Raw genomic sequence first — 27,910 nt, 5'->3', positions numbered from 1 at the left:
GATGGCTGGTCACAGGGTATGTCTATCTTTAGTTTTGAAAGGAACTGCCTAATCATTTTTCAAGAGTGACTCTACCATTTTATATCCCCATTGGCACAGTATGAGTAAGTGGTGTTATCACTATTTTTAATTTTAGCTATTCCTATAGGTGTGCAATGACATCTCATGGTTTTTTTTTTCTTTTTATGGCCACTCTTGTGGCATATGGAAGTTCCCAGGCTAGGGATTGAATCACCACAGCCATGGCAACCCCAGATCCAAGCTGCCTGTCATCTAAGCTTTAGCTTGAGGCAATGCTTGACCCTTAATCCACTGAGTAAAGCCAGGGATCAAACCCACATCTTCACAGACAGTATGTTGGGTTCTTAACCCACTGAACCACAACAGGAACTCCTGATATCTCATGGTTTTAATTTGCATTTCTCTAAGGGTTAATGATGTTGAACATCTCCCAATAGGAAGAGATCCCAGAACACCTTGTGTAACAGAAAGTATTTTCCAAAAATGCCAAAAACAATATTGCCCATGAGATCTTCTTACCATGTGACTCAATTCCTCTCCCACTAAGGATGGTTTTTTGCTCCCTCCCCTTGAATCTAGAAGGGTTGGAAGAGACACTATGTGACTGTGAGGCTAGGTCATAAAAATGCCATATACTTCCGCCCAGTTTTCCCAGTACACTCACTTTTGTAATCCAGCCTCTGTGCTGCAAGGAAGGCCATGAGGAGAGGCTACCTGGTAGGCATTCTGGTGGACAGCTCCAGCTGGGCGTCCAGCCATCAGCCAGCATTAACGTACCTGACATATACACGAGAAGACTTCTAGAGGCATGATCTAACACATCAGAGCAGCACTGGCTAGCTGAGCCAGCAACTCTCAGGGCCATGTGAGAATGCTCAAATGACTTTTGACTTAACATCTTAAGTGTTGAGGTGATTTGTTTTAAATGATAATAAATAAATGAAAATGTCTTCTGAACTATAAAAGCTCTAATAGATTAATATGAACTATATTATCAGCTTTTTTTTTTTTTTTTGAGTAGCTACACTCCATTTCTGCTCTCTTTCTTAGGAAAAAAACAAAACAAAACAACTTTCCTTTCTCTATAGAAATTGGATTCAATATGGCATCTTGCTCTGAAATGTGGATGAGCTCACTCTGGCCAACATGGCCAAGAGCCAGGATCTGTTCAACATGCTGTGTTCCCTCTTCCTGGAACACGCTCATCCCTGATGGCCACAGGCCCCGCCCCCTCACATATTTTCACTGACACATCACCAGTGCAGAGGGGCCTGCTCTGACCGGCCTCTGAAGACCCTCCACTCTCCCCTGTCTTTACTCTGCTTAAATTAATTAATTATAGAAACTTTAGAACTTATCACCCAGTTTGTCTGATGGTGACTGCATTTGTATTTTTATCTATTTGTTTATTATCACACCCCCATGAGCCAAATAAGCTGAATGAAATTAGTGATTTTGCTTTTTGCATCTTTAGGACCTAGCACCACCTCGGCACAACACTCACATCCAGCTATATTTATTGGGTGAGTGAGTGAACAAACCAATCAGACTGAAAGCACTGATGATGTGCCAGTCCCTGGAGCCACTCCTGGGCATGTGGAAATGCAGGAAACATTTGAAAGAGAGACTCTGGAGTTCCCATTGTGGTGCAGCAGAAATGAATCTGACTAGGAACCATGAGGTTGTGGGTTCAATCCCTGGCCTTACTCAGTGGGTTAAGGATCCAGCGTTGCTGTGAGCTGTGGTGTGGGTTGCAGATGTGGCTTGGACCTGATGTTGCTGTGGCTCTGGTGCAGGCTGGCAGCTATAGCTCCGATTGGAACCCTAGCCTAGGAACCTCCATGTGCCACAGGCGCGGCCCTAAAAAGCAAAAACAAAAAAAACCCCACCAAACAAAAAAACCCCGCAAAGACCCCAGAGATTCTGCCCTTGTAAATGACACTGAATGATCTAATAGCCTTTCACATATTATGTGGAGGGGAGCTCTTTAGGTAAGATTAAGTAACAACCTGTCTTCATTTCATGGCTGATTTTGACATCTGACATGTACTCACACCAAGGAAGCCTACGCCCTCAATCTCTAAAGATGAAGAAAAAAGGCCAGGTAGAAAGTGTTCCACTTTTTCTCCCCTATAAGCCCCCAGTCCCTAGAGCCAATTTTTTGGACTAGTTCAATTCTCTGCAATTTGGTTCTAAAGTCACGAGACCTCACCCTGGTGTTTTTCTGAGTCAGGCCAGGGGAGGGCTCCTGTCCTTTCCCTATAGCTCCCTGCTCTATGAGAAATTGTCAAAATGGCCAATTAGTCTTCCCCTTTGGATCTTCACCTCTTTGGATGCAACTTTGCATCTCCCATCAAGAGGCGGTGGTGACTATGGTGGTGTCTATTTCCTCACCCTTGAAACTAGGTTTGAGCCTACAACTTACTGTCACCAAAGGGATGTTAGCAAACAAGATATAAGCAGAGGATTCGAGAACTTGTCTCTCTTGTTGCTCTTGGGAACCCTGACCCAGGGACCACGTGAATAAGCCTGGGATAGCCTGTTGGGAGGTGAGTGACACATGGTCCTGTTACCTCCACTGACCCTGCTGAGAGCCAGCCAACCACCAGGTAGAGTGAAGTCATCACCCCCAGGCTGCAAGTGTGAGCTCAGCTGATGCCATGTGGAGCAGAGGTGAGCTGTCCCAGCTGAGGTCAATACAAATGCCAACTCACAAAACTGTGAGCAAAGAAATGGTTCTGAGTTTAAGCCACTATGTACTGAATGGTTTGTTACACAGCAAAAACTAACTGATACATACTCCTGTATCACCTTAAAAATTTCAGCCAGAGTGATGTAAAAAATAGGACTTAAAACTGCCCATTAAACATATACCAAATTAGTAAATTTTATATATGTACATGGAAAATGGGAAATGGGATTATGAGAAATATTTATCATTGAAACTTTTCTGAATGTACTGAATTTCCCACAATAAGATCCACAATGTTTTTAGTTATTTTATTTAATAATTAATTTTTTTTTTATTTTTAGGCTACAGCTGCAGCATATGGAAGTTCCCAGGCTGGGGACAGAATCAGAGCTGCAGCTGCTGGTCTACACCACAGCCACATCAGATCTGAGCTGCATCTGTAAACTATGCCACACCTTGTAGCAATGCCAGATCCTTGACCTACTGAGTCCAGAGGTCAAACCTGCATCCTCAAGGACACTATGTCAGGTTCCTAACCTGCTGAGCCACAATGGGAACTCCCTACAATGTTCTTTACGGAAAAGAAGAAAAGCCAAAGTGCTTGGGTGGTTTCTCCTGGCTGCCCTCTGATCATCCTGAGAAAATTCTGATGTGACATGAACGTTTTCCATATGCCTGAGGGTACTGGGTGGTAAAAGGTGCATTGAAGGGACAGATGGGTTTATTCATCCCAAGGCTATTACATCTGGTGGGAGGTTCAGGGAAGTTAGAAGAGCCTAAACATAAAAGAAACATAGGCTTTGAAACTCTTCCATCTAACAAAGCCTTCCTGGGAGTTTCAACTCATTCTTTGCTTGGCTATTGTTCTGTGTTGTTTGGTGCCCTGGTGTGGCTGATGAGTTTCAAGTGAATCCTTTGAGCAGGTTGCAGTGATGGGAAATGCAGAAATCTGGGCCCAGAGATGTGTCTGCGTGATAACTATCTTCCATTTGTCCTTCCAGATCTAGTGTCCTCCCTTCTCTAAGCCCTGGGAAGCCAACCTGTGTTGACCACACTGATGGCTTCTGACTGGATTCAGCCAATGGGAAGCTCCAGCAGGAGATTAGAAGGAGGGAAGAGAGTAAGGCTGTGGTAATAATCTCTATTAAAATCTCACAATAATCTCTATTTCCAGAGTCAAGTAACTAGTTTTGCACCCCATTGCTTCAAGTGTGGGGTAGTAAGAAGAGTGTTCCATTCTAGAGACCTGCACTAAGCTTCATGACTGTTTCTTTTGACTTTTCTACATCTGCCCACACCTTTATCAAACTCCCCTTCAAGTATCCTCTGGAGTTTGTCATCTGTTTCCTGCAGGGACACTGAGAGATACTGCGGATCCGCACAGTCACATGAAGAGGGTGGACATGGCCCTAGAAAAGTCATTTTCTCTCTACTGACAAAGATATGAATGTGGCAGAAAAATAAAGCAAAGTAAATTCCCTGTTGCTTCCTACACTTATTGTTAAGGCAGAAAATCATCCGTCAAATTCAGGTCACAGTTCTAACAGGATGACACAGCGGATGGCAATCTCCCTCTTGTAAGCCTCCTAGGAAGGGCAGTGGTTGACTAGCAACTGTGGAACATGAGAATTATGACTAAGTGTGCTTAGGAAGATGACACCCATGGCAGATGAAGTGACAAGGTAAGCTGGGGAGGGACCAACATGAAAATCTTACCCGGCCATCACTTGTCAGGAGGATGGAGTCACTCTTTATGTCCCTGTGGATCACTCCTTGGTTGTGAAGGTAGGAGAGAGCTTTCAGGACTGAGAGACAGACGGTGGCTATCTGTTCCTCATTCATTCTAGAAAGGAAATAACATTTAAAGAGCAAGGTCAGATTTGAGAACATCTTTGAAAGGATCAAGAGAGCGGCTCCCTTGGATTCTAATGGACCAGTCCACATTCTTCATCCCATGACTGGAAAATCTACAGGGAAGGAAAAGGAAGCCTTTGGAATCTGATTCCCAGAACTAAAGATCTGGCCCTGAGAATGACAGGGGCCAAAGATAAGTCAAAGGAAAGAGACCCCCATTGGCTGGCTTTTGGGTCATTAGTGCAAATGCACTGCCTTGGAATCTTACAGGTGATTTCTCACATATTGATAAGCCTCCAGGATCCTACAGAGAGGATGCAATGAATAGAGCCAAGATTCTAGATGTGGCTGCTAGGTGACTGTAAGGAAGTCCCTTGACTCTCAACTCTCTTTTTTCTCATCTTAGAAATGGGCACAGACATGGATCTCTTCAAGATTGGATTCAGGCAAAGTGGCCTATCTCCAGGATCCCCTCTGGGACTTTCCCTCCCCCTCCCTCCTCCAGGAGCTGGAGGTTTCTGTTGCTACAAGTCCCTCCATAAAGAAGGAAATTGGAGCTCCTTGGTTCCTAATGACCAAGTGTGAATGGGTGATATGCCAATAAATAGACCGTGGGAATGAGAAAGGCAAGCACAGCACTGGCTATGCTCTCACGCATCATGGCTGCACCCTCTGGAGAGGGTCTTTCTGGTTCCAGAGAAGACTGAGGTCAGGTGACCTGCCCAAGGTTACACAGCTAAGAAAATGACCAGATCGGAGTTCCCGTAGTGGCGCAATGGTTAATGAATCCGACTAGGAACCATGAGGTTGCGGGTTTGGTCCCTGCCCTTGCTCAGTGGGTTAACAATCCAGCGTTGCCGTGAGCTGTGGTGTAGGTTGCAGACGTGGCTCGGATCCCGCGTTGCTGTGGCTCTGGCGGAGGCCGGTGGCTGCAGCTCCGATTCAACCCCTAGCCTGGGAACCTCCATATGCCGCAGGAGCGGCCCAAGAAATAGCAAAAAAAAAAAAAAAAAAAAAAAAAAAAATGACCAGATCATGTTTCAAACCCCACCTTTTCTGGAGTTCAAAGCCCATGCTTTTCCACTTTCCCCACTGCATCATGTGGCAATTGTAAATCAAAAGAATGGAGTTTTAGCTACTGTGGACTCCAGGTGGGAAGAAGGAAATGGGCAGTAGGGGCCATTCAGTGCCAATTTAGGCACCCGCCTAATTCATCCAGGTATAAAACTTCCTTCTCACAGAGCTGTTGTGAGGCTCAAATTAAAGAGCAAATGTGAAAGACCTAAAATAAGCTATCAGGCAAACAGAGGAGACTGTCAGGATAGACAAGGGGTGTAACTGACCAGAGCCCAAATTTAAGAACTGACTTGGAAAATTAATCCAGGTAACTTCTAGCTCAGTCGGACAAGTAAATAGATGGCCTTGAATCTGGGTCTCCATCTTATTGATGCCAGCAAACCTGGACCAAGTCAAACTAGGGTTTGATCTCCAAGGAGATCACCAACTAGGAGGAAGGCAAAGTGGGTAAGAAGAAACATGCCCTTCTTTGAAGAGGGTTCCTGATGCAATGAACTGGTCCCATGGGAAGGCATGTGTCTGTGACAGTGAAAACCTACACCTTCTACGTTCTTTGTTTGATGGCGAGTGGGCTAGTCATTGTGCTGGATTGTTTTCAGATGACAATTTTTACATCTGCCCAAAGCACACTCCTCAGAGGTTTAGAGCATCAGCCCCAGAGACAAGATCAACTACTCCTGAAAATTAATTCAGGACCAAGAATCACCGTCTTTATGAAATGCATTTTTCTTGGATTCCATGAGATTTGAGTTATTTAAAGCAGGCATAGAGGTTCGTTATAGGTCAACTATGACAAAAATTAATGGAATCTGAGCCCCCTCACGACTCACTGAGAGATCACCTTTAACTGGAATATGTGACAAATGCTACCGACTCTTAATTCAAGGGCTTTGACATGTACAGGGCCCATTGTAGAAAGGCTGGTGCTTTCCTATTTCATCAGTGAGGAAGCCTGGATAGGGTATAAGATGCCTCAGTTCTGCAGTCAACTCCAAGTTCAAATCCTGGCTTTGTCAATTCTTAAGTGATCTTGAGAAAGATACTTTTCACGTCTTTATTATCTGACAGACAGGCACATCAACACCTACCTTATAGAGATGTGTGATGGTTATATGAGTTAATATATATCGGGAGTTCCTGTCGTGGCGCAGTGGTTAACGAATCCGACTAGGAACCATGAGGTTGTGGGTTCGGTCCCTGCCCTTGCTCAGTGGGTTAACAATCTGGCGTTGCTGTGAGCTATGGTGTAGGTTGCAGATGCGGCTCAGATCCCGCATTGCTGTGGCTCTGGCATAGGCCGGTGGCTACAGCTCCAATTCGACCCCTAGCCTGGGAACCTCCATATGCCGTGGGAGGGGCCCAAAGAAATAGCAAAAAGACAAAATATATATATATATATATAGAATCTGACAGTGCTTGTTACTTTCCTTTCCCTTCAAGAACTATCTGTTTTGTGGAAATCAGGAGGATGTAATTTATCAAGATGCTAGGTAGGGCTAAAACTTCAGTATACAGAAGAAATATCTGAGCATCTGGTTGGATCATGGATTCTTTTAGTCCATCTGTGTAGAGCCTGCATTTCTAACAAGCTCCTAGGTGATGCTGATGCTGCTGGTCCCAGACCACACTTGGAGTAGAAAGGAGTTAGACACTTTATCAACAAATCAATCATTCCATAAAGTATTTATTGACTATCTACCATAGGAAACTCTGAACGATGAGCTTAAGGATTTCAAATTCTAAATATCAATGGTGTTCCTTGATACACAATTGCTTCTTGCTCTCTGGAGTTACTCTACCTTCAAGTGGAAATTCATTGACAAAAGTAGATGGAGAGAATTGGAAAACACTATTGGGTTCTCAAGAGGCTAGCTCTTCAGTGGATCCCATGGATACAAAATAAGGGTTGAAAACACCTTGAGAAAGGGAGGACTCTGGAAAGATGTGTAGTTTTCTGAAGCTCCCCGAGGCAAGAAAAAAGTCCCTCCCATGGACATATTTTATTGTTTTATATGTTAGTCCCCTTTGTCTTACTCTTTTTTTTTTCTTTTCTTTTCTTTTTTTTTTTTTTTTGATTGTCTGGAATTTTATTTTATTTTATATTTATTTTTTATAATTTTTTTTATTTTCCCACTGTACAGCAAGGGGGTCAGGTTATCCTTATATGTATACATTACAATTACATTTTTTCCCCCACCCTTTCTTCTGTTGCAACATGAGTATCTAGACAAAGTTCTCAATGCTATTCAGCAGGATCTCCTTGTAAATCTATTCTAAGTTGTGTCTGATAAGCCCAAGCTCCCGATCCCTCCCACTCCCTCCCCCTCCCCCTCCCCCTCCCATCAGGCAGCCACAAGTCTCTTCTCCAAGTCCATGAGTTTCTTTTCTGAGGAGATGTTCATTTGTGCTGGATATGAGATTCCAGTTATAAGTGATATCCTATGGTATTTGTCTTTGTCTTTCTGGCTCATTTCACTCAGGATGAGATTCTCTAGCTCCATCCATGTTGCTGCAAATGGCATTATGTCATTCTTTTTTATGGCTGAGTAGTATTCCATTGTGTATATATACCACCTCTTCCGAATCCAATCCTCTGTCGATGGACATTTGGGTTGTTTCCATGTCTTGGCTATTGTGAATAGTGCTGCAATGAACATGCGGGTGCACGTGTCTCTTTTAAGTAGAGTTTTGTCCGGATAGATGCCCAAGAGTGGGATTGCGGGGTCATATGGAAGTTCTATGTAGAGATTTCTAAGGTATCTCCAAACTGTTCTCCATTGTGGCTGTACCAGTTTACATTCCCACCAACAGTGCAGGAGGGTTCCCTTTTCTCCACAGCCCCTCTAGCACTTGTTATTTGTGGATTTATTAATGATGGCCATTTTGACTGGTGTGAGGTGATATCTCATGGTAGTTTTGATTTGCATTTCTCTTATAATCAGCAATGTTGAGAATTTTTTCATGGTTTGTTGGCCATCTGTATATCTTCTTTGGAGAAATGTCTATTCAGGTCTTTTGCCCATTTTTCTATTGATTGATTGGCTTTTTTGCTGTTGGGTTGTATAAGTTGTTTATATATTCTAGAGATTAAGCCCTTGTCAGTTGCATCATTTGAAACTGTTTTCTCCCATTCTGTAAATTGTCTTTTGGTTTTCTTTTGGGTTTCCTTTGCTGTGCAAAAGCTTTTCAGTTTGATGAGGTCCCATGGGTTTATTTTTGCTCTAATTTCTATTGCTTTGGGAGACTGACCTGAGAAAATATTCATGATGTTGATGTCAGAGAGTGTTTTGCCTCCCTTTGTCTTACTCTTAGGTCTCTTCTGTATACTTACTTCTACAATTTGAGATGATCTTATATATATACTGGTGGTTGTGTCCTCTGGCTGGACCAGCAGGAATCTGCCAGCTGAAATGTTGACGATAAACATTACCTCCCAACCTTTTGTCTTCGGAAGGTCTAGTATAGGCTCAGAGCTGTTGAGGGTCACGAGTGAAACACTGCCAGTGGAAAAAGCACAGCATCTTCAGACCCTCACAGGGATTCCCAATGCTTTCCTGCTTCCCTGGTCTCCCCTCATCATTGCTCATCTGGAGTCACTTATGATTTGGATGCCGTTTCAGTGACATCAGCTAATACCTAATGCCTCTCCTTCAGGATAATCTTCTCAACTCTCTGGCATTTTATTTACCAGCAAGAGCAAGCTCAACGTTTCCCAAATGTTACATGATGTATTTTTTCATGTTTGTTCCTTTGAATTTGGCTTTTCCAGGCATGGTCCATGAACTAACATCATTGGCATCACCTGGGAGCTCATTTGCAAGCAGAATATTATGTTCCTCCTTATTGAATCAAGAGCTCCCTTTTAATAAGATCCATGGGTAATCTGTATGCATAGTACAATTTGAGAAGCACCATCTTAACACATATTCTTTTGTCTGTTCCAATGCCTTTTTCTTCCCACTTGTTTTCTCAGTAAACATCTATGCCTCTCTCAAAACTCATCTTGGACATCAATGAATATTGGAAATCTTTATTGACTCTCCCCAACAGAGGTATTCAGGTATTCTTCTATGCTGCTTACATACATCTTTCTAATACTGCACAGGCATTGTAATGTATTTATTTCTCTCTTTTTATTTTTTTGGCTACCTGTGGCATATGGAGTTCCCAGGCCAAGGATCAGATCCAAGCCACAGTTGCAACCTATGCTGCAGCTGCAGCAACACCAGATCTTTTAACCTACTGCACCCAGCCAGGGATCAAACCTGTGTCCTGATGCTGCAGAGATGCCGCTGATCCTGCTGTGCCACGAAGGGAAAAATCCATGTATTTATTTCTAATCTGTGACTTCCTTGAATGTATATATCTGAGCCTTACCCATTTGTTATCTTTTGTATTACCAGCATTTAGGAAAGTACCTGGCACATAAAAAACGATCAATAAATACTTGATGAAATGACCACAACTGGAATACCAGGGAAGCAAGTAGCTGAGGCAACAGTGGTAATTAACCACTGTTCTCTGCAAGAAGACTTAAAAACAGAATTGAAGAATTTCTCTCTTCTGTTGTTGTGACATAAAACTTTGATTTTTCGCCTGCCCCTGCCTTCCATAGGTACCCTCAGTGCTATCAACACACAGCAAAGGAATAGTGACTCAGGAGAACGAAACTGAGTTTTAGAAATCTGTGTAGGGATGGGAAATTCTATTATTTTTCACTGAAAATTCATTCTCAGCAGCTTGCTGATTTAAAATTAATGGGTATCTGACAAAACTATACTTCAAAAAGGTACATGTACCCCTATGTTTAGAGCAGCACAATTTACAATAGCTGAGACATGGAAGCAACCTAAATGTCCACTGACAGATGAATGAATTAAGAAGATGTGATATATACACACAATGGAGTACTACTCAGCCATAAAAGGGAACAAAATAATGCCATTTGCAGCAACATGGCTGAAACTGGAGACTCATACTAAGTGAAGTAAGTCAGAAAAAAGAAAGACAAATACAATATGATATCACTTATACCCGGAATCTAATATATGGCACAAATGAACCTATATACAGAAAAGAAACAAACTCATGTACTTGGAAAATAGACTTGTGGTTGCCAAGGAGGAGAGGGAGGGAGTGGGAATGGACTGGGAATTTGGGGTTAGTAGATGCAAACTGTTGCATTTGGAGTGGATAAGCAATGAAATCCTGCTGTATAGCTCAGGGAACTATATCTAGTCACTTGTGATGGAACATGATGGAGGATAATGTGAGAAAAAGAATGTATATATGTGTGTGTGTGTGAGAGAGAGACTGGGTCACTTTGCTGTAGAGCAGAAATTGACAGAACTCTGCAAATCAACTATAATAGAAAAAACAAAAACCTTAAAAAATAAAATAAAACCAATGGGTATCTGACAAAACTGTAATTCAAAAAGGTACATGCAGCCCTATGTTTATAGCAGCACTATTCACAATAGCCAAGACATGGAAGCAACTTATATGTCCACTGACAGATGAATGGATTAAGAGGATGTGGTACATATACACATGGAATATTACTCAACCATACAAAAGAACAAAATAATGCCATTTGCAGCAACATGGATGTAACTAGAGATTCTACTAAGTGAAGTAAGCCAGACAGAGAAAGACAAATACCATGTGATATTACTTATATGTGGAATCTAAAAAATGGCATATGGGAGTTCCCATTGCAGCTCAGCAATAATGAACCCAACTAGTATCCATGAGTGGGTTAAGGATCTGGGATTGCTGTGAGCTTTGGTATAGGTCACAGATGTGGCTCAGATCCTACATTGCTATGGCTATGGCATAGGCCAGAAGCTATAGCTTTGATTTGAGCCCTAGTCTGTGAACTTCCATATGTCTTGGGTACAGACCTAAAAAGACAACAAATAAGTAAATAAATAAATAGCACAAATGAACCTACCTACAAAACAGAAACAGACTCACAGACGTAAAGAACAGACTGGTGGTTGCCAAGGGAGTGAGGGGATGGAGTGGGAGTTTGGGGCTAGTAGGTGAAAACTATTACATTTAGAATAGAGAGGCAATGAGGTCCTACTGTATGGTACAGGGAACTATATCCATTGTCTTGGGATAGACCATGATGGAAGATATGTAAGAAAGAGAATGTACATATATATGTAGGACTGGGTCACTTTGCTGTACAGCAGAAATTGGCACAACACTGTAAATCAACTATACTTTAATAAAAAATAGAGTCATATTGATAGAGAAAAAATAAAATATACTATCAAAACAATTAAAAAATAAAAGTAATCAATGGGCATCAATGAATTTTTGGAGGGTAAGGAGATATAAATGGAATGAATGAACTATACACACATGATATTATAATGGGCACCTGAAGAATACAGAGGAAAAGGATAGTCATGTCTCTGCCTTCAAAGTGCTTACAAGTTATGGAGTGTCCATCAAGAGAGTCACTGAAGCCTCACCCCAGAGGAGACAAATAAGACCTTGAATGATCTGTCTGGATAATATAGAAACTTACCTGGTATGAGTAACGATGTCTGTCAAGGCACCGCCTTCTAAAAATTCCATGACCACCCAGAGCTCATCACTGACAAGGTAGCTGTTGTACATGTCAACCACATTGTCATGGTGATAATCCCGCATTATCACAACCTGGGCAAAATGGAAAGATAGTGTTTGACTTGGGACAGTGAAATTTGGCTTTTTCTTTTCTCATGGCTCCACTTGGGCTGTGAATTCGATTGATGGAGAAGCACTGATTTGGGGGGAGGGTTTTTTTTTTTTTTCTTTCAGAAGTCTATTACAGATGATGGGATGGCTTTGAGAGTAGCTAGCAGGATCCGAGGGAATCAAGTTTGTAAATTCAGAGAGGGTGGTAGGTCCACCAGACATTGGGTTGAGGGGAGAACAAGGAGAGAAAGCAGGCAGAACCATGGCAAGGTGTACATTCACGAGAGGGAGTGTAGTTGACTATTCTTGGGAATGTGGTTAGCTAGCCCAAGGGTTGCCTTTTAAAATACACTGTTCAGGGGAGTTCCCATTGTGGCACTGTGGTAACGAATCTGACTAGTAACCATGAGGTTGTGGGTTCGATCCCTTGCCCCGCTCAGTGGGTTAAGGATCCTGCATTGCTGTGAGCTGTGGTGCAGGTCACAGATGCAGCTAGGACCCTGCATTGCTGTGGCTGTGGCGTAGGACAGTAGCTGTAGCTCTGATTCAACCCCTAGCGTGGGAACCTCCATATGCTGCAAGTGCAGCTCTAAAAAGCAAGAAATAAACATTAAAAATTTAAAATAAAATGCACTGTCCAGGGTTAAGGATCTAGTGTTGCTGTGAGCTGTGGTATAGCTTGGATTGTGCGTTGCTGTGGCTGTGGCGTGGGTTGGCAGCTGTAGCTCTGATTAGATCATTAGCCTGGGAACTTATATATGCTGCAGGTGCACCCTAAAAAGAAAAAAAATGCACTGTCAATACTCTGCTAATGGTTAACTGGGGAAAAGGTCATCAGCTCAAGGATAATGAGTCTCACAAATGAACAAGGTAAACAGTTATTAGGGCTGGAGCCATATGGGACCACTTGAACTTCTTGGGAGGACTGGGGTAGAGTCTGAGAGAGGTTTGGGCTGAACAAAAACAATAAGTCTTACAGGAAAAACCATTATGACTTAGCATAAAAAGGCCAAATTGTGTTTGCTTGTTGGAGAGAACGTCCAGGAATTGCTGTCCTATGGCTGCTTCTGGTGACATTTTTAGAATGAGTGTTAAATAATAAATTGTACAGTTGTTTGACTATATTATATTTGCCCTGTCTGTTTGGGAACTGTGATGTGGAAATAAGATCCAGAAATCAGGAACTGGGGACCGGAAGAAGCTGAAGCCCATTTACCCAGTCCACAGTTCCTAAAGACCCAGTCCACAGTTCCTGAAGGCTCCTCATGAGATATGGAGTAGGGAAAAGAAATGAACATCATGGCAGCTGGAGCCACGTGGGACTGTCTCCAGCTTTGGCCCTCACAGAAGAAGTCCAGAGTCACAGATGAATGCACTGTTACAGCTGTATGAACCTGTTGCCTGATCCTAGACTAGTCACGAAACTTGAATCCAGAACTCCTTGTGGCTAAAATGGATATAACATCTCTCTGTCTAAGGCTGTTGTGAGAATCAAACCAGACCGATGCTTAGCACAGTGGCTGATCCTCAGGAAATACTTCACAAAGGGCACCTATCTGGAGAAAACTCTAATTCAAAAAGATACATGCACACTTATGTTCATAGCAGCACTATTTATAATAGCCAAGACATGGAAGCAATCTAAATGTCCACTGGCAGAAGAATGGATAAAGAAGATGTGACGTGTGTGTGTGTGCGCACACACACACACATGTATATGTATGTGTATATATACATATATGTGTGTGTGTGTGTAATGAAATATTACTCAGCCATAAAAAAGAATGAAATAATGCCATTTACAGCAACATGGATGGACCTAGAAATTACCATACTAAGCGAAGTAAGCCAGAAAAAGACAAATATCACATGATGTGGAATCAAAAAAATGATAAAATGAATTTAAAAACAAAACAGAAAAAGATCCAGATATTTAGACAAACTTATGATTATCAAAGGGGAAAGGGGGTGAGGGAAGGATAAATTAGGAATTTGGGATTAACATATACACACTACTATATATAAAATAATACCAACAAGGACCTACTATATAGCACAGGGAATGATACTCAACATTTTATAATAATCTATAAGGGAAAAGAATTTGAAAAAGAATATATGTACGTGTGTGTGTATATATATGTGTGTATATATATATGTATGTATATATATATATACACACATATATGTATAACTGAATCACTTTACACCGAAACGAACATAAAGCATATATCAACTATAGTTCAATAAAAAAGTTAACAAATTTTAAAAAAGCAGCAGCCATACATGCATAGAGAAAGGGACACTATTTTTGTATTTACATTTTCTGTTTTCTCACATGTACATGTGCTCTTTCTGGAATGAGAAAGAAGTTTTACATGGGACAGAAAAATGATCCAGACACACCATCTACCTCATTAAATAGCAGCTCTCGTCTCTGTTGCTTTCGGAGGTCCATTTTTTTCACCGCGACTTGCTTCCCCGTGTGTTTCTCAGTGGCGATGCACACAATGCCGGTTGAGCCTTCTCCGATTTTGATAAAGTTGTCCAAGTATTCCCTGGGGTCTCCTGGGCTGACCACCAGCTGCAGGGCAGCCCGGAACTGTTCGTGGGATACCCTGGAGGGCTGCTGGTCTGAGGAGGAGCCCCAGCTGGGTGGGGGGTAGGTGCTGGATGAGAAGCTGAGAGAGCTCAGGTAAGAAGCTGTGGAGATGTACTGCGAACTGGTCTGCAGGGAGGGGTGGTGGTACAGGGTGGCTTTGTGGTACCCAGATGGGTACTGGTGGCTGCTTGAGGAATAGCCTGCTTTGCTTTGACTTTGAGGTAGTTTGGCGGGACCCCTGGGGTAGGTGTCGGACCCTGACAGTGGAGGGCTGAGGACCATCTGTGCTCGATCGTAATCCACCTGGGAAGACAGACATGGATGGAGAAATTCACATGCTACATCTGAACACCACGGTCATCACAGGGCTGGTCCCAATGAAGACCACTCATTGTACAGCCCACTCGTGGGTGAGGCTTACCTCGTGAGGTTCCAGGATGCCCCGCTCCCACCCCTTATCTGACCTCTGACCTCCCCTTCTAAGTCTCTTTTTTCTTCCCTATTAAAATCCCATAAACAGACATTGAGACCTGGATTAGAAGGCAAGTAGGAGGAGGTGATCCCAGGGGTTTTGAAGTGAGACAGGAAAGAGGAAAATGCCAATAAAGGGTGAGTCATAAAAGTATGATGGTTCATTTCAGGTGTCCACTTGGCTAGGCAAGGGACCCAGCTGCTTGATCAAACACCAGACTAGATATTACTGTGAAGGTAATTTTTAGATGTGATTTGAGTCAGTAGACTTTGAGTAGAACAGCTTACCCTACAAAATGTGGGTGGGCTGCATCCAATCAGCTGAAGGTTTTAGGAGAAAAGATGAAGGTCATGCAAAAAGGAGGGATTTTTGCACCCAGGCTGCCTTTGGGCTCAAGACTCCATCAACTCCTGTTGGAATTTCCGGCCCCCACAATCACATGAGTCAATTCCTTAAAATCACTCTCTTTCTATATACCCGCCCCCCCCACTGGTTCCGTTTCTCTGGCAAACTCTAACATACACAGCAAGGTAACCCTGAAGAACTGGAACTTAATCCCCCTGGGCAGCTCAGATCCTAGGAGACTATACAGAATACACCTCACAGAGCTGTCCCATCTGAGGGCAGGGAGTTAAAGTATTCATATGCCAGCTCCCTTCTTATACTAATTAATTCTAATTCTGATAATGCTTAAGGTCAGCTCCTTGGGATGTTAATTTGCTGGCACTCCTGGCCTGCCATGGCCTGGGCTGAGCAGGCTCCAGCAGTCAGAGAAAACTCTCAGACCGGGGTTTCTCAACCTTGCCACTATCGATGTTTGGGGCCAGATAGGAGAGGAACTCTACCCACCTGATGTACCCCCGGGGAGTTTTAATTCAGTGTTTCTTATCCAAAATATATTTCTGGTTAAGCCATATTTCTTTTCTTTTCTTTTTTGTCTCTTTGCCTTTTCTAGGGTCACTTCCCACGGCATATGAAGGTTCCCAGGCTAGAGGTCAAATCAGAGCTGTAGACACAGGCCTATGCCAGAGCCACAGCAACTCGGGATCCAAGCAGAGTCTGCGACCTATACCACAGCTCACGGCAATGCCGGATTCTTAACCCACTGAGCAAGGCCAGGGATCGAACCCACCACCTCATGGTTCCTAGTCGGATTCGTTAACCACTGAGCCACGACGGGAACTCCAAGCCCTATTTCCTTTCTCAGGAATGCAAGGCCCCATTCCTCATGAAAAGATGTTAGTCTTCAGCTAACTTCTCAGCGAGAAATTTCAGGAGTAGGAGACCTTTCCCTAATACTTCTGAATTCACAGACTTGGGTATCAATCATACACATAACTTAAGAGATACTCGTAAAAGGGGAGACCTGGCTCCCTGTCAAAGCAACTTTTCAGACAATAAGGCAAATGCATGCAAATGAGTACAGGTGTATTTGAGAGAATAAAATTTGCAAAGCTCTGTGTGTGTGTGTGTGTTTGTGTATGTGTATGTGTGCGCGCAAGAGAAATCTGGTTGGCAGCTCTCAAAAAGATTCCAGATAAGAACATTTTACTCTGATCGTGAAGAGTGGATTGACGGAATTTAGGGGAGGGGGGAGGAGACTGACAAGGCAGGGGTCAGGGAAGCCAGTGAGGGGCTTGTATGCCACTAGCTATAGGTTCCAGCAATCACTCTCTGGAAAGGATCAAGAAGGAGCTCTGGGCACCACTGGAGGTCAGGGGTGGCGAGTGTGCCCCATCATACCACACTCACCTCCTTGCCCAAAGCAGAAAGAAAGTGCTAATAGGTCAATATACTTTTGTGTAAGAGCCTGGTGATAACAGAGTGTTGCGTTCATAGAAAGCGCTTTAAAAAGACTTATTGATTGGACCTCGGGCTCCTTCTTAATACAGTGCTCCAGGAAATCTCTACCACTCTACTGGGATAGACAGGGGATGACATCTAAATGCCCACCCCTACCCACCCCAAGGATCTAGATTTGCTCTAAAATGATGGTCCCTGGGTACAAGTGGCTATTTAATTAAAATCAATAAAAATTAAAGTTAAGGAGTTCCCTTCATGGCTCAGTGGAAACAAATCTGACTAGTGTCCATGAGGACAAAGATTCGATCCCTGGCCTTGCTCGGTGGGTTAAGGATCTGGTGTTGCTGTGAGCTGTGGTGTAGGTTGCAGATGCGGCTCGGATCTGGTGTTGCTGTGGCTGTGGTGTAGGCCAGCTGGCTACAGCTCTGATTTGACCCCTAGCCTGGGAAACTCCATATGCGGTGGGTGTGGCCCTAAAAAGACCAAAAAAAAAAAAAAAAAATTTAAAGTTAAAGAATTCAGCTCCTCAGTCACACTGAGCACAGGTTAGGTATTTCAGAGTCACCATGCTGGAGAGCTCAGATACAGAACCTTCCACCATTACAGAATGTCAGATCCAGTGGCACTGTTCTAGATGAATTCATTGCCCCCACGTGGTACATCATCCATTCATTCAGTCCACAAAGTAATATTTGAGCAACAACTATATGCTAGGCATCATTTCAGTAATAATCATAATGGGTAGCATTTCTCCCTTTCAGGAGTTTACCTTCTGGAGAAGGAGACAGATGATAAATAAGAAAATCAATAAACAGGAGTTCCGGTTGTAGCTTAGCGGTAATGAACCTGAGTAGTATCCATGAGGATGTGGGTTTGATCTCTGACCCCACTCAGTGGGTTAAGTATCCGGCATTGCTGTGAGCTACAGTGTGGGTTGCAGATATGGCTCAGATCTGGCATTGCTATGACTGTGGCATAGTCTCAGCTTCAGCTCTGATTTGACCCCTAGCCTGGGAACTTCCATATACTCCAGGTGTGACCATAATTAAAAAAAAAAGAAAAAGAAAATCAATAAATAGTATATGGTCTAGTAGTAATAGGTGATAAAAGAAAAATAAAACAGAGCAAGGGGGCTGAGAGTAACAAGATGCTGTCTTGGGAAGGATGGCTAAGAGGTGCCACCCAGGCAGAAAACTGGCAGAAGTGAGGGGGCAAGCTCTGAGACTGCTCAGAGGAGGTGGTTGTCCAGGCAGAGGGCGAGGCACATGCAAGATTCTGGAACAGCATGGAGGCTCTCCTGGAGTGGAGGGAAGGCAGTTTGGAAAGATGGGCAGAGATGTAGTGGGAGGTGGGATGGGGCAGATCATACAGACCGTGGCAAGGACGCTGGTTGTTGCTGAGGGAGGTGGAAGACACTGGAGGCTGCTAAGCAGAGAGGAGCGACAAGATCTTGACTCTCTGGCTGCTGGAGGAGAGGGTGTGGTGTCAAGAGTGGAAACAGGGATGCCAGTTAGCATCCTGCAGTCAATGTGGGCAGAGATTAGGGTCGGTGCTGCAGAGGTGGTAAGAGATGGCAGGATCTCAAGTAACGATAGAGCTGACAGGATTTGCTGAGATTAGATTGGAATATGAAGGAGCACAGTCATTGGTTCTCTTGCCATCTTCTCTCTTCTCTCTGAAGGGATGGAGCCTGGAGGGAGGACCACACATTCTCTCACTGGAGCCAAACCATCCATTGTCCTTTGACCAGGCTCCAGAAACTGTTTCCTATGATGATGTTAGCTCCTCATTCACTGTTTTTTTTTTTTTTTTTTTTTTTTAAGAGTTAGCACCTCTTCCCAGAGTCCACAAAAGGCAATGGCACCGTTTGTCTCTAAGACTAGTTTCACAGATGTTTTGTCTCTAAGACCTAGTTTCACAGATGTCTAGCTCCCAGTGAACACCTCTGCATTCTGTATCAGAGCTGCAGCTGCCAGCCTATGCCACAGCCACAGCAACGCAGGATCCAAGCCACATTTGTGACCGACATCACAGCTTATGGCAATACCAGATCCTTAACCCACTGAGAGAGGCCAGGGATAGAACTTGCATCCTTATGGTTACTAGTCAGGTTCATTACCACTGAGCCACAACAGGAACTCCCCCCTTTGCTTTTAAAATAGTATGTTTTGATCCAGAAATCAGAAACCCTTATACTTTCCCAAGACCCTTTTTTGTCCTTCATTTACAGGAGATGCTGTCAGGGTCCCCCTGCCATTCCCTTGGCCCTTCCCTGGAGTGACAACACCAGATCCTTAACCCGCAGTGCTACAGAACTCCAACCCCACTGTATTGCTGATAAAACTGAGACTCTGGGAGATGAAACTGCCTCCAAGCAAACCACTTCAACCCCTGAGAAGATTATACAACCTGATTCTTCTGTTCAGGTCAGACCTTCACTTCCAGTAGGAGAGTGTCCATGTGCCCACTGCTGGGCATACTGGCACCACAGGCCTGCTTTCTTGCCTGCCCTGGAGTTTCTACCACTCACTGTTACCTCCCTGGTCTATATAATCGAGGCTGGACATTCTCTCTTTGATAAAATGCAGAGATGTTTTACTGGGAGGCAAGTCAGGCCCTTTCCACGAACTAACTGCTCTGGTAGAAGCTTATCCCGCCAGAATAATTCATGCTGATGGTAACAACAATCCCTGACAGTTGCTGAGTGCTTTCCACGTGCCAGTGGCTGTTCAAAGCCTTGCATGTACACTGCTGCATTAAATCCCAAATTACACAATGAGTTAAGGCCCCATGAGAGTTCTATTTTACAGATAAGGAAGCTGAGGTATACTACGGGCTTAAGCAGGTCATGCAAAGGTCTCAAAGTTCCTAAGAAGTCGGGCTGGGATTCCAATCCAGTGTCACTTGGAATCTGAATCCCTGATACTTCCTCAGAGATATGATAACTTCTCCTTCCACAATAAGAAGGTAGACAGGGTCAAGACCGAGGTGAACACACCTCAGTGGAGTGACAGCTACAGAGCTAAAGCCTGGCTAGGGTGTTTCATTGGGGGTCCAAATGTCTGAGCAGCCTGGGGCAGAAAACAAGAACTGGTCCAGAAAATGATGGATGGTAATGCCTGGGGGAGGGGGATGGAAGGAAAAAAAATTAAGTGTGCTTATGTGTGTGTGTGTGTTTTTAATCAATCTTGGCTTAGAGAAATCAGCTCAAAATACCCCCCCAAAAGAAATAATCTTCACAGAGAAATGCACGGACTGTAGGTACATAATTCATGGCTTTCATTTTTGCTTCGGCCAGAGCAGAATTTTGTGTTCAGCTACAACAATACCCACACTTTCTGATGTTCATCTGTCCAAGACAGAAAGCCCAATAACAATAAACCTGTTACATGGCTCTTAAACTGTTATAATTATGTAACTGTCCTTCTCTGAGTCATCTCTGCCATTATATATTTGTAAATGGGTAAAACAAAAATGATGAATTTGCCCACATATAGTTTTGCACATGTGTACAAGAAAGACTTGCAAAGGAGTAAGATCGAACTGGACAATCTTTTCTACAATTTGCTTTACAAATACATTCTAGGGAAAAAAAAAGGGGGGGGGGGAGTATATTTGAAGTCCACAAGAGCCAGCCTATAGGATCTTGAGAGGGATGTAAAATTTTATCATTTAGTGAGACCACAGTGCAGTGGAATTGGACCAGGGAAAGGTATAGATATTTCCTAAGTTAATCTCAGGTGTCTCCCACCAATCATAGCCCAAACCATTTCCAAAAGACCTATGCATGTAGTTTATTTCTTAAGATCATATTGCAAGGACACAGGGACCAGAAGCAGAGGTGGAGAGCAACCTAAGTAGGAGGGAAGACAGTAGAACAGAGCAGAGGAGCGACCTATCACATTCAGAATGGATAAGCAATGAGGTCCTACACAAGAGCACAGGGAACAATATTCAGTCTCTTGGAATAGAACATGATGGAAGATAGTATGAGAAAAAGAAGGTACGTATATATGAGAAAAAGTATATATGTATGTGTATATATGCACACACACGTATATGTGTGCGTGTGGCTATATGTACATAACACAGTCATATATATATGACTGGGTCACTATGCTATACAGCAGAAATAGGCACATTACTGTAAATCAACTATACTCTAATTAAAAAAAAAAAAAGATATACCAGGAAGGCTTTCCCCTACTACTCTGAAAAGAACAGACCTGTGATTTTGTGAACAAGTACATTCATATAAACAAGACCATGGTTTGCATACTTTTAAGGGGGATTTCCACATGGCAGCTTGTAATAAGAGACCAGATCAATTTGCAAATTATCACCTGGCTGATACACTGCTGAGCTGTTGTCACAGGGTCACTAATTGTCATTGAAAATCAGATACATTCTGAGAAGGAATGCTCTCTACAGAATTCTTTCTACAGGAATCTTAAAAAAATACTGAAAAAACATAGTCTTCTTAGCTTCCTTCCTCTTTGAAATGGTTAATAACATATATTCATTTTTTAGTTTCTTGATGCCTTTTAGAATGCCATATAAATTAAATCTTAAAGAAACAGGCATTTTTCATGTCTCTATTCAAACCCAATCAAAAAAGAAGAAGGGCAAAACAAAACAACAAAAAAGCTGTGTTATATGGGAATAAAAAATCCTCAGTTAATAACTCAGCCAGAGCACAATGAGCACAACATCTCTGAGGATAGGGTCAGACACAAGCTTGTGATGTATCAAAATTATAAATAATTATAGCAATGAATTCATTTAATCAATCAATTTCACCAGTGATGTGCTGGGGTGGACAGGGCATAAAACTCCACACAGCTATCAATTGCTCTGCGTACAGATGGCTGGCAGCCAGAATTCCCCTGATCCATGTTAGTTAAATGCACATTAATCTGAATTTGGCAGTGTAATCAAGGACCTAACTGAACTGTGAAATTGAATTCTGCGGTAGAACATCATTTGACCATTTTATGCCAAGGCTGGGGAAAAAAAGGTTCGGTGGGGGATGGGAGAGAGAAAGAAAAGAAGGAAAAAAAAAAATCCTGCGGCAGCATCCATCTGTCACCGTGGCCTTTGGCACTGGTGACAGAGAGGCTGCGGCTGGATAGTGCTGGACGTGTGCATGCGCGCACGCACACATGCGTGAGGGTGCGCATGGTGTAAGTCTGCCCCCACGGAATGCGTACTGCGGAAGTCTTGAGATGGATGGAGTCCCTCTTAGCACTCTCCGCAATTACAGCGGGTGGGAGGCAGCCAGGGCCAGTGCTTGAGTATGATGCTCTGATACACCTTTTCAAAGTACAATAAAGCAAAGAGAAGGCACCATCTCCCCAGATGAAAAAAGCCAGAATGGTCCTGCTTGTTCTACTACCTAAATTTAAGGCAGCATAAAAGTGAATCACAGCCCTCTGTTAGCTGAGCAAAGAAAGGACATATCAAATTATCCTTACTTGACTCCAAGGGGAGTGGAACAGGACTAGCTTCAGCTTTGGGAAAGGAAAACAGCTGCTTGTGAGAATTCAGGAAAGAATCAGTACCTGGCTTCCTCTGTAAGAACAATTCACTAAGCCCGGTGATTCACAAGTGTGGAGACTCTCCCTCATTCCTCCTGTGATGCTTGGCAGCCCCGTGGGCAGGAACGCTGCTGATGGGGCTAGTCCCCACCTGCCTGGCCTGTGGTGGATCAGCTTCTATGTCTCCATCCTTGAGTTTCCAGCCTATGCTTCTCCCCTGCTGCAGACTTGAGAGCTCCAATTACAGGGTGGTGGGGGAGTTGCTCCACTTCCAATTGAATCTTAATAAAACAGTAGCTCCTATTCCTGCTTGAGGCAAAACTCTGACCTGTGCCCAATCATGGTCAGTTTCCTCTGAATGACTTATGTCCATGTACAAAATGGAGTGGCCTTATTTCAGAACCTATTATATTTGCTCTGGCTGGACAACAAAGAGACACAACACACACTCTGACCTGGCTCTCAATTTTGGTAAAAGAAGCATGCATCTCATGAGCATGGTCATGAGCACGGCCTGGTAGGACCTAAGGGATCAAGGTGTCTCCTTAAGGTCCTGATGCAGGGAATTTTGGGAGGAGGTTAAGTTCTGGATGGCCATACACTTGCTGGGTTTCCAGACTGTAGCTAGCAGAAAGCTCTTTACCATATTTAGCATTTTTTTTTTTTGCAGGAAAATCTCCCCCACCGTGATGTTGTATTCCTATTTAGACGTGTAGAAATTTACACCTTATGACACAAAGTTTGAAGAGTCATGTATTTCCCTGACTTACAAAGTTGATGGCAAATGCACACTGAGAGTTCTGACAAGTGGCTCATGACCCCTACAAAGAGGCAAACCCAGTTATTTAAAGAAATGAATCAATCTCATATCAGCAGGCTCCAGCTAATGGGGAGCTCTTCCTCCATCTCTGAATCAGAATATCCAATTAACCCCCCACAGTTGCTGCTCCAAATCTAAGGTGCCCTCTATTCAAGAGCAGATTACTCTGACCTGTGATCTGTCACCACCTGCAGAGACATGCTGGGGGGAAGGGGTGGGAGGAGGGGGGAGGCTGCACTTCTGGGGATTAGTTCACTGCTGCATAATATGGTTCAAATGTGTCGGGGCTTCTGAGAGCCTTGGAACAGACAATGCCAGGTTAGATTTATTTCGTTTTTAATTTGGTTTAATGGAAAAACCCACTTATAATGACCAAAATACAATTTACTTTGAACCACAAGCACATTCATAGGAAGACGAATTCATTCATATGCAAAAGATGCCTAAAGTCTCCATCAGAAGGGACAGATGTTAGAGACATTGCTCTAACCACCTCTTTGGATGTTTTATGAGCCTTAATGAACATCCTAGAGGAGCCCATGTGAAGAAAAAAAAAATCTACAGGCAATGATCCCCATTGTTATACTAAGCAATTAAGCCCTCTTCTTTCTTTCAATCTCTCTCCTTCCTTCCTTCCCTGTCCCCTTGCTCAGATTTTTGGTGCAGCCCATCAGATTTGGCCAGTCTCATTATTTCATTACCCATGAGGTCCCTGAAGGATCTCTGAAAACTGTTCTGCCGGATCCTTAGTGCATTAGGAGCTGCAGTTTTGTTCTTGAAATCTTGGTTGAATCTGGATGTGGCCAGTACCACAAAGAATGGTGAGTCATTAAATTATTAATTCAGGAGGGCTGAGCACACTAGTTCAACTGCTTTTTCCTTCCAGGGAAAGCAAAGTCAAAGCAGGCAGTGAAAAACCATTCATTGCACTGATGACCACAAATGGAAGTTCTGGGAAATCATGCCACTGTTTTTCTGGCATCCTTGATTTTTACCCAGAATCCCTTAATATGCTATCTACTTCGGATGTCCTAGGACTAGAATTGGTCACTTTGCTGCCCTTTTCAGTGGAGATGATGAAGGTAAGATGGTGGAGTCAGTTGGCAGGAATCATCACAACTACACACCCATAGTTAGGGTGGTTCTTGCCTTAACGCTACTAAATTTTCTGTTGTCTCTTAGCACCTGACTTTCATAGGAGGCCCAAGAATTTCATTTGCATTCTAGAAAGTAGAGAAAGCACTGGAGTGGCAGCATTGGGGTCCTCAGGCCAGCTCAGTCACTAAGGCTTTGTATGACCTTGAGGAAGTCAGAGAGCTCCCCTGGCTTTCCGTGACCCCTATCTCTAAAGTGAGGACAGGAGGAATTATGATGCAGCACAGAGTGGCTGTGGGGGCAGAGTCAGCTAGAACTTCTTCTCTTATTTTGAAAATATGTACAAGATTATACCAACAGGATGCTCTTATGGCTGGTGTGAGCGGATATGGTGATAATGTTTTTCCATCAGAAATATTCCTGGGAATAAGGGCCAATACAGAGGGCTTGCTCCTTTACATTTATTAACCTTTTCTGTTCCTCAGGACAAGTTCAAAGCAGGTAATGGAGCACCCTGCTTTACAGATGAGTGACCTGAGGCACAGACAAGAGCACACAGATAGACGTGCTCAAATCTTGGGAATCTGATTCTAGAACTTGTGCTCTTCAACGCCTTCTGCAATGGGTGGGAAAATCTGGAGTCTTTTATGAAATCAAGTAAGACCATCACTCAAGGTAGAGTGAGTTATACAAGAGATTCAGGGATCTCTCTTTTTTTTTTTTCTTTTTATAGCTACACCTGAAGTATATGGAAGTTCCTAGGCTAGGGGTTGAATCAGAGCTGCAGCTGCTGGTCTATGCCACAGCCAGGGCAATGATGGATCTGAGCTGCCTCTTCGACCTACGCTACAGCTTGCTGCAATGACAGATCCTTAACCTGCTGAGCAAGGCTGGGAATCGAATCCACATCCTCATGGATACTAGTCAGGTTCTTAACCCACTGAGCCACAATGGGAACTCCAAGGAGCTCTACTCTTAATGCTTCCTTTGTAGTCTATGGTCCCACCTTTATGCACAGATCACAGTCTGCTGATGCTAAGGAACTTCCCAGAGGATTCCTGCACACCAAGAACGGAGAGGATGCAGTGTATTCTTGTGTACCCCAGATCCATCTCTGAATCAGCACCCTTCTTCGTCAGCAAACTGAAGGCTGCCTGCAGTGTGTGCATCTGGGCCCAAAGCCTCATGTCCATCTTTCTGCTCCTTGGTTTTCTTCTGTGGAAATGCGAATGTTCTGAAATAGGTAGACTTTGGAGTCAGACAGACCTAATTTTGGATCCTGGCTTAGCTCCTTGCTTGATATGAAGATACCCGTGGGACATCCAGAAAGATTTAGTCTCTGAGTCTCAGCTTCTTTGCTATAGAAGAGAGATGATCTTGAATACTTCTAGAATTGTGAGGGCAAGTTGGGCCATGTTTGCAAAATGCTTAGCACAGTGCCTGGCACACAGGATCCCCCAGCATCACATCACAGCCATCGTCCAGCTACACACTATACACATAGACCGAGGCATATATTGTATTAATAATTAGGCTATTGTAGTTATTAACTTATTTGAATTCACTCAACATGATAAGACAGGGACAGTCTTTATCCTCATTTCATAGATGAAGTAATAGCGGTACAATTAAGCGGTGGAATTCCTGCTGTGGCACAACAGATCTACAGTGATTCTGCAGTGCCAGGATGCAGGTTCAATCCCAGCCCCACACAGCAGGTTGAAGGATTTGGCACTGCCACAGCTGCGTTATAGACCTTATCTCTGGTCCGGGGAACTCCATATGCCATGGGACAGACAAAAAAGGAAAAAACAAAACAAAACAAATAATCAAGCAGTTAACTCACCCAGCTGTAATGGCAATATCAGGACTTAAACCCAGGGAGTTTATCTCCAGAAGCTACAGCCTTAACTGCCATAAAGCACTTGAGAAATGGTAGCTAGAAAATAGGGTTCTTATCTGAAGCTACTTTTGTACCGCCCCCCCCAAGCTCCCCACCACATTGGGCAGTGTCTAGAGATGTTTTGTTTGTTATCAGCAAGGGAGGACTGCTACTGGTATGTAGTGAGTAAAGGCCAGGTAACGTCCTACTGTGCTCAGGAAGCCCCCACAGCAAACAGTTACCAGGTCCAAAATGTAGACAGTGTCAAGGCTGAGAAATCCTGCTATAGAATGGAACAGGATGATGCAACCCAGGGGAACGTCATTGCTGCAGGTCTTAAAAGGAGCTTCTAAGAAGCCCGGTTAAGGCTTGATGCCTGCAGGACCTACTCCTGTGCCCTTGGGGCTGTAGCCAACATCTGATGAAAGGCTTGAGCCCAGAAAGCTGGGTACTGGCTCTGCTATGAGCTGTCTGACCCGGCTATTTACTGAGCCTCTCAAAGTCTCAGTTTCCTCATCTCTTCAAAGGGAGCAAGAATTTATAGGACTATGAGGCTCCACAAGGAAACACATGGATCTGGCACCCAGCCAATGCTCAGTGACGTGGCAGATGTGTGATGATGTTGGAGGCTTCTTGACAGTTGGAATCAGAATAAGGAATGGATGGGCTGGGCCAGTAGCAGACACCAGGCTGCCTGGTCCTTGGAGATCATCAGAATGAGCAAAACCAAATGACGGGGGACAGGGTCTCCAGTCAGTTTCTCTCCCTGTAAGGCAGGCTTGTCTGCAAGGGAGGGTGGAAAGCACACCGTATGGCTGGTGGTCTGAATGGTGCTCTATGGATTTGGTATGGCTTTCTTTCCCCTCCACAAGGTTTCATCTGCTCAGCCAGCCACCAACTCCTCCCCGCCAAAAAATTAAAAATAGGGAGATGGGAGTTCCCATTGTGGCTCAGCAGTGATGAACCTGACTAATATCCATGAGGACACAGGTTTGATCCCTGGCCTCACTCAGTGGGTTAAAGATTCTGCACTGCTATGTAGGTTGCAGCGATGTAGGTTGCAGATGTGGCTTGGATCTGGCATTGCTGTGGCTGTGGCATAGGCTGGCAGCTGCAGCTCTGATCCAATCCCTAGCCTAGCACTTCCATATGCCATGGGTGTGGCCCTAAAAAAAAAGTAGAGATAGATGCCAATATCTGTAGATTTCATAACATCCTTGATTCCCGTCACAATAACAGGAAACTTAGGTAGATAGATAACATTGGAGGAGTTATTCTTTTTTTTTTTTTTTACTATGGGTTAACATGTTTTTTCTTTAAGCCAAAATATGAAACTAGTGTCAAACACAACACACACACACA

At 43.6% G+C, this 27,910-nt stretch overlaps 1 protein-coding gene across 1 annotated transcript in view; it reads right to left on the bottom strand.

The window, feature by feature from the left end:
* Positions 1–27,910, bottom strand: part of PAK5 (p21 (RAC1) activated kinase 5) — a 76,467-nt gene that overhangs the window by 12,975 nt on the left and 35,582 nt on the right. Inside the window, exons 3-5 of the mRNA XM_047770199.1 lie at positions 14,751–15,242; positions 12,186–12,319; positions 4,430–4,556 (exon numbers count right to left, since the gene is read on the bottom strand). Of these exons, the coding sequence (XP_047626155.1) occupies positions 4,430–4,556; positions 12,186–12,319; positions 14,751–15,242 (753 nt within the window). The remainder of the gene's footprint in view (positions 1–4,429; positions 4,557–12,185; positions 12,320–14,750; positions 15,243–27,910) is intronic.

The sequence above is a fragment of the Phacochoerus africanus genome, chromosome 3 (genome assembly GCF_016906955.1).
Source record: "Phacochoerus africanus isolate WHEZ1 chromosome 3, ROS_Pafr_v1, whole genome shotgun sequence".
Lineage (NCBI taxonomy): Eukaryota > Metazoa > Chordata > Mammalia > Artiodactyla > Suidae > Phacochoerus > Phacochoerus africanus.
The sequence above is the reverse complement of the archived record's forward strand: the minus strand, read 5'-3'. Positions and strand labels throughout refer to the sequence as shown.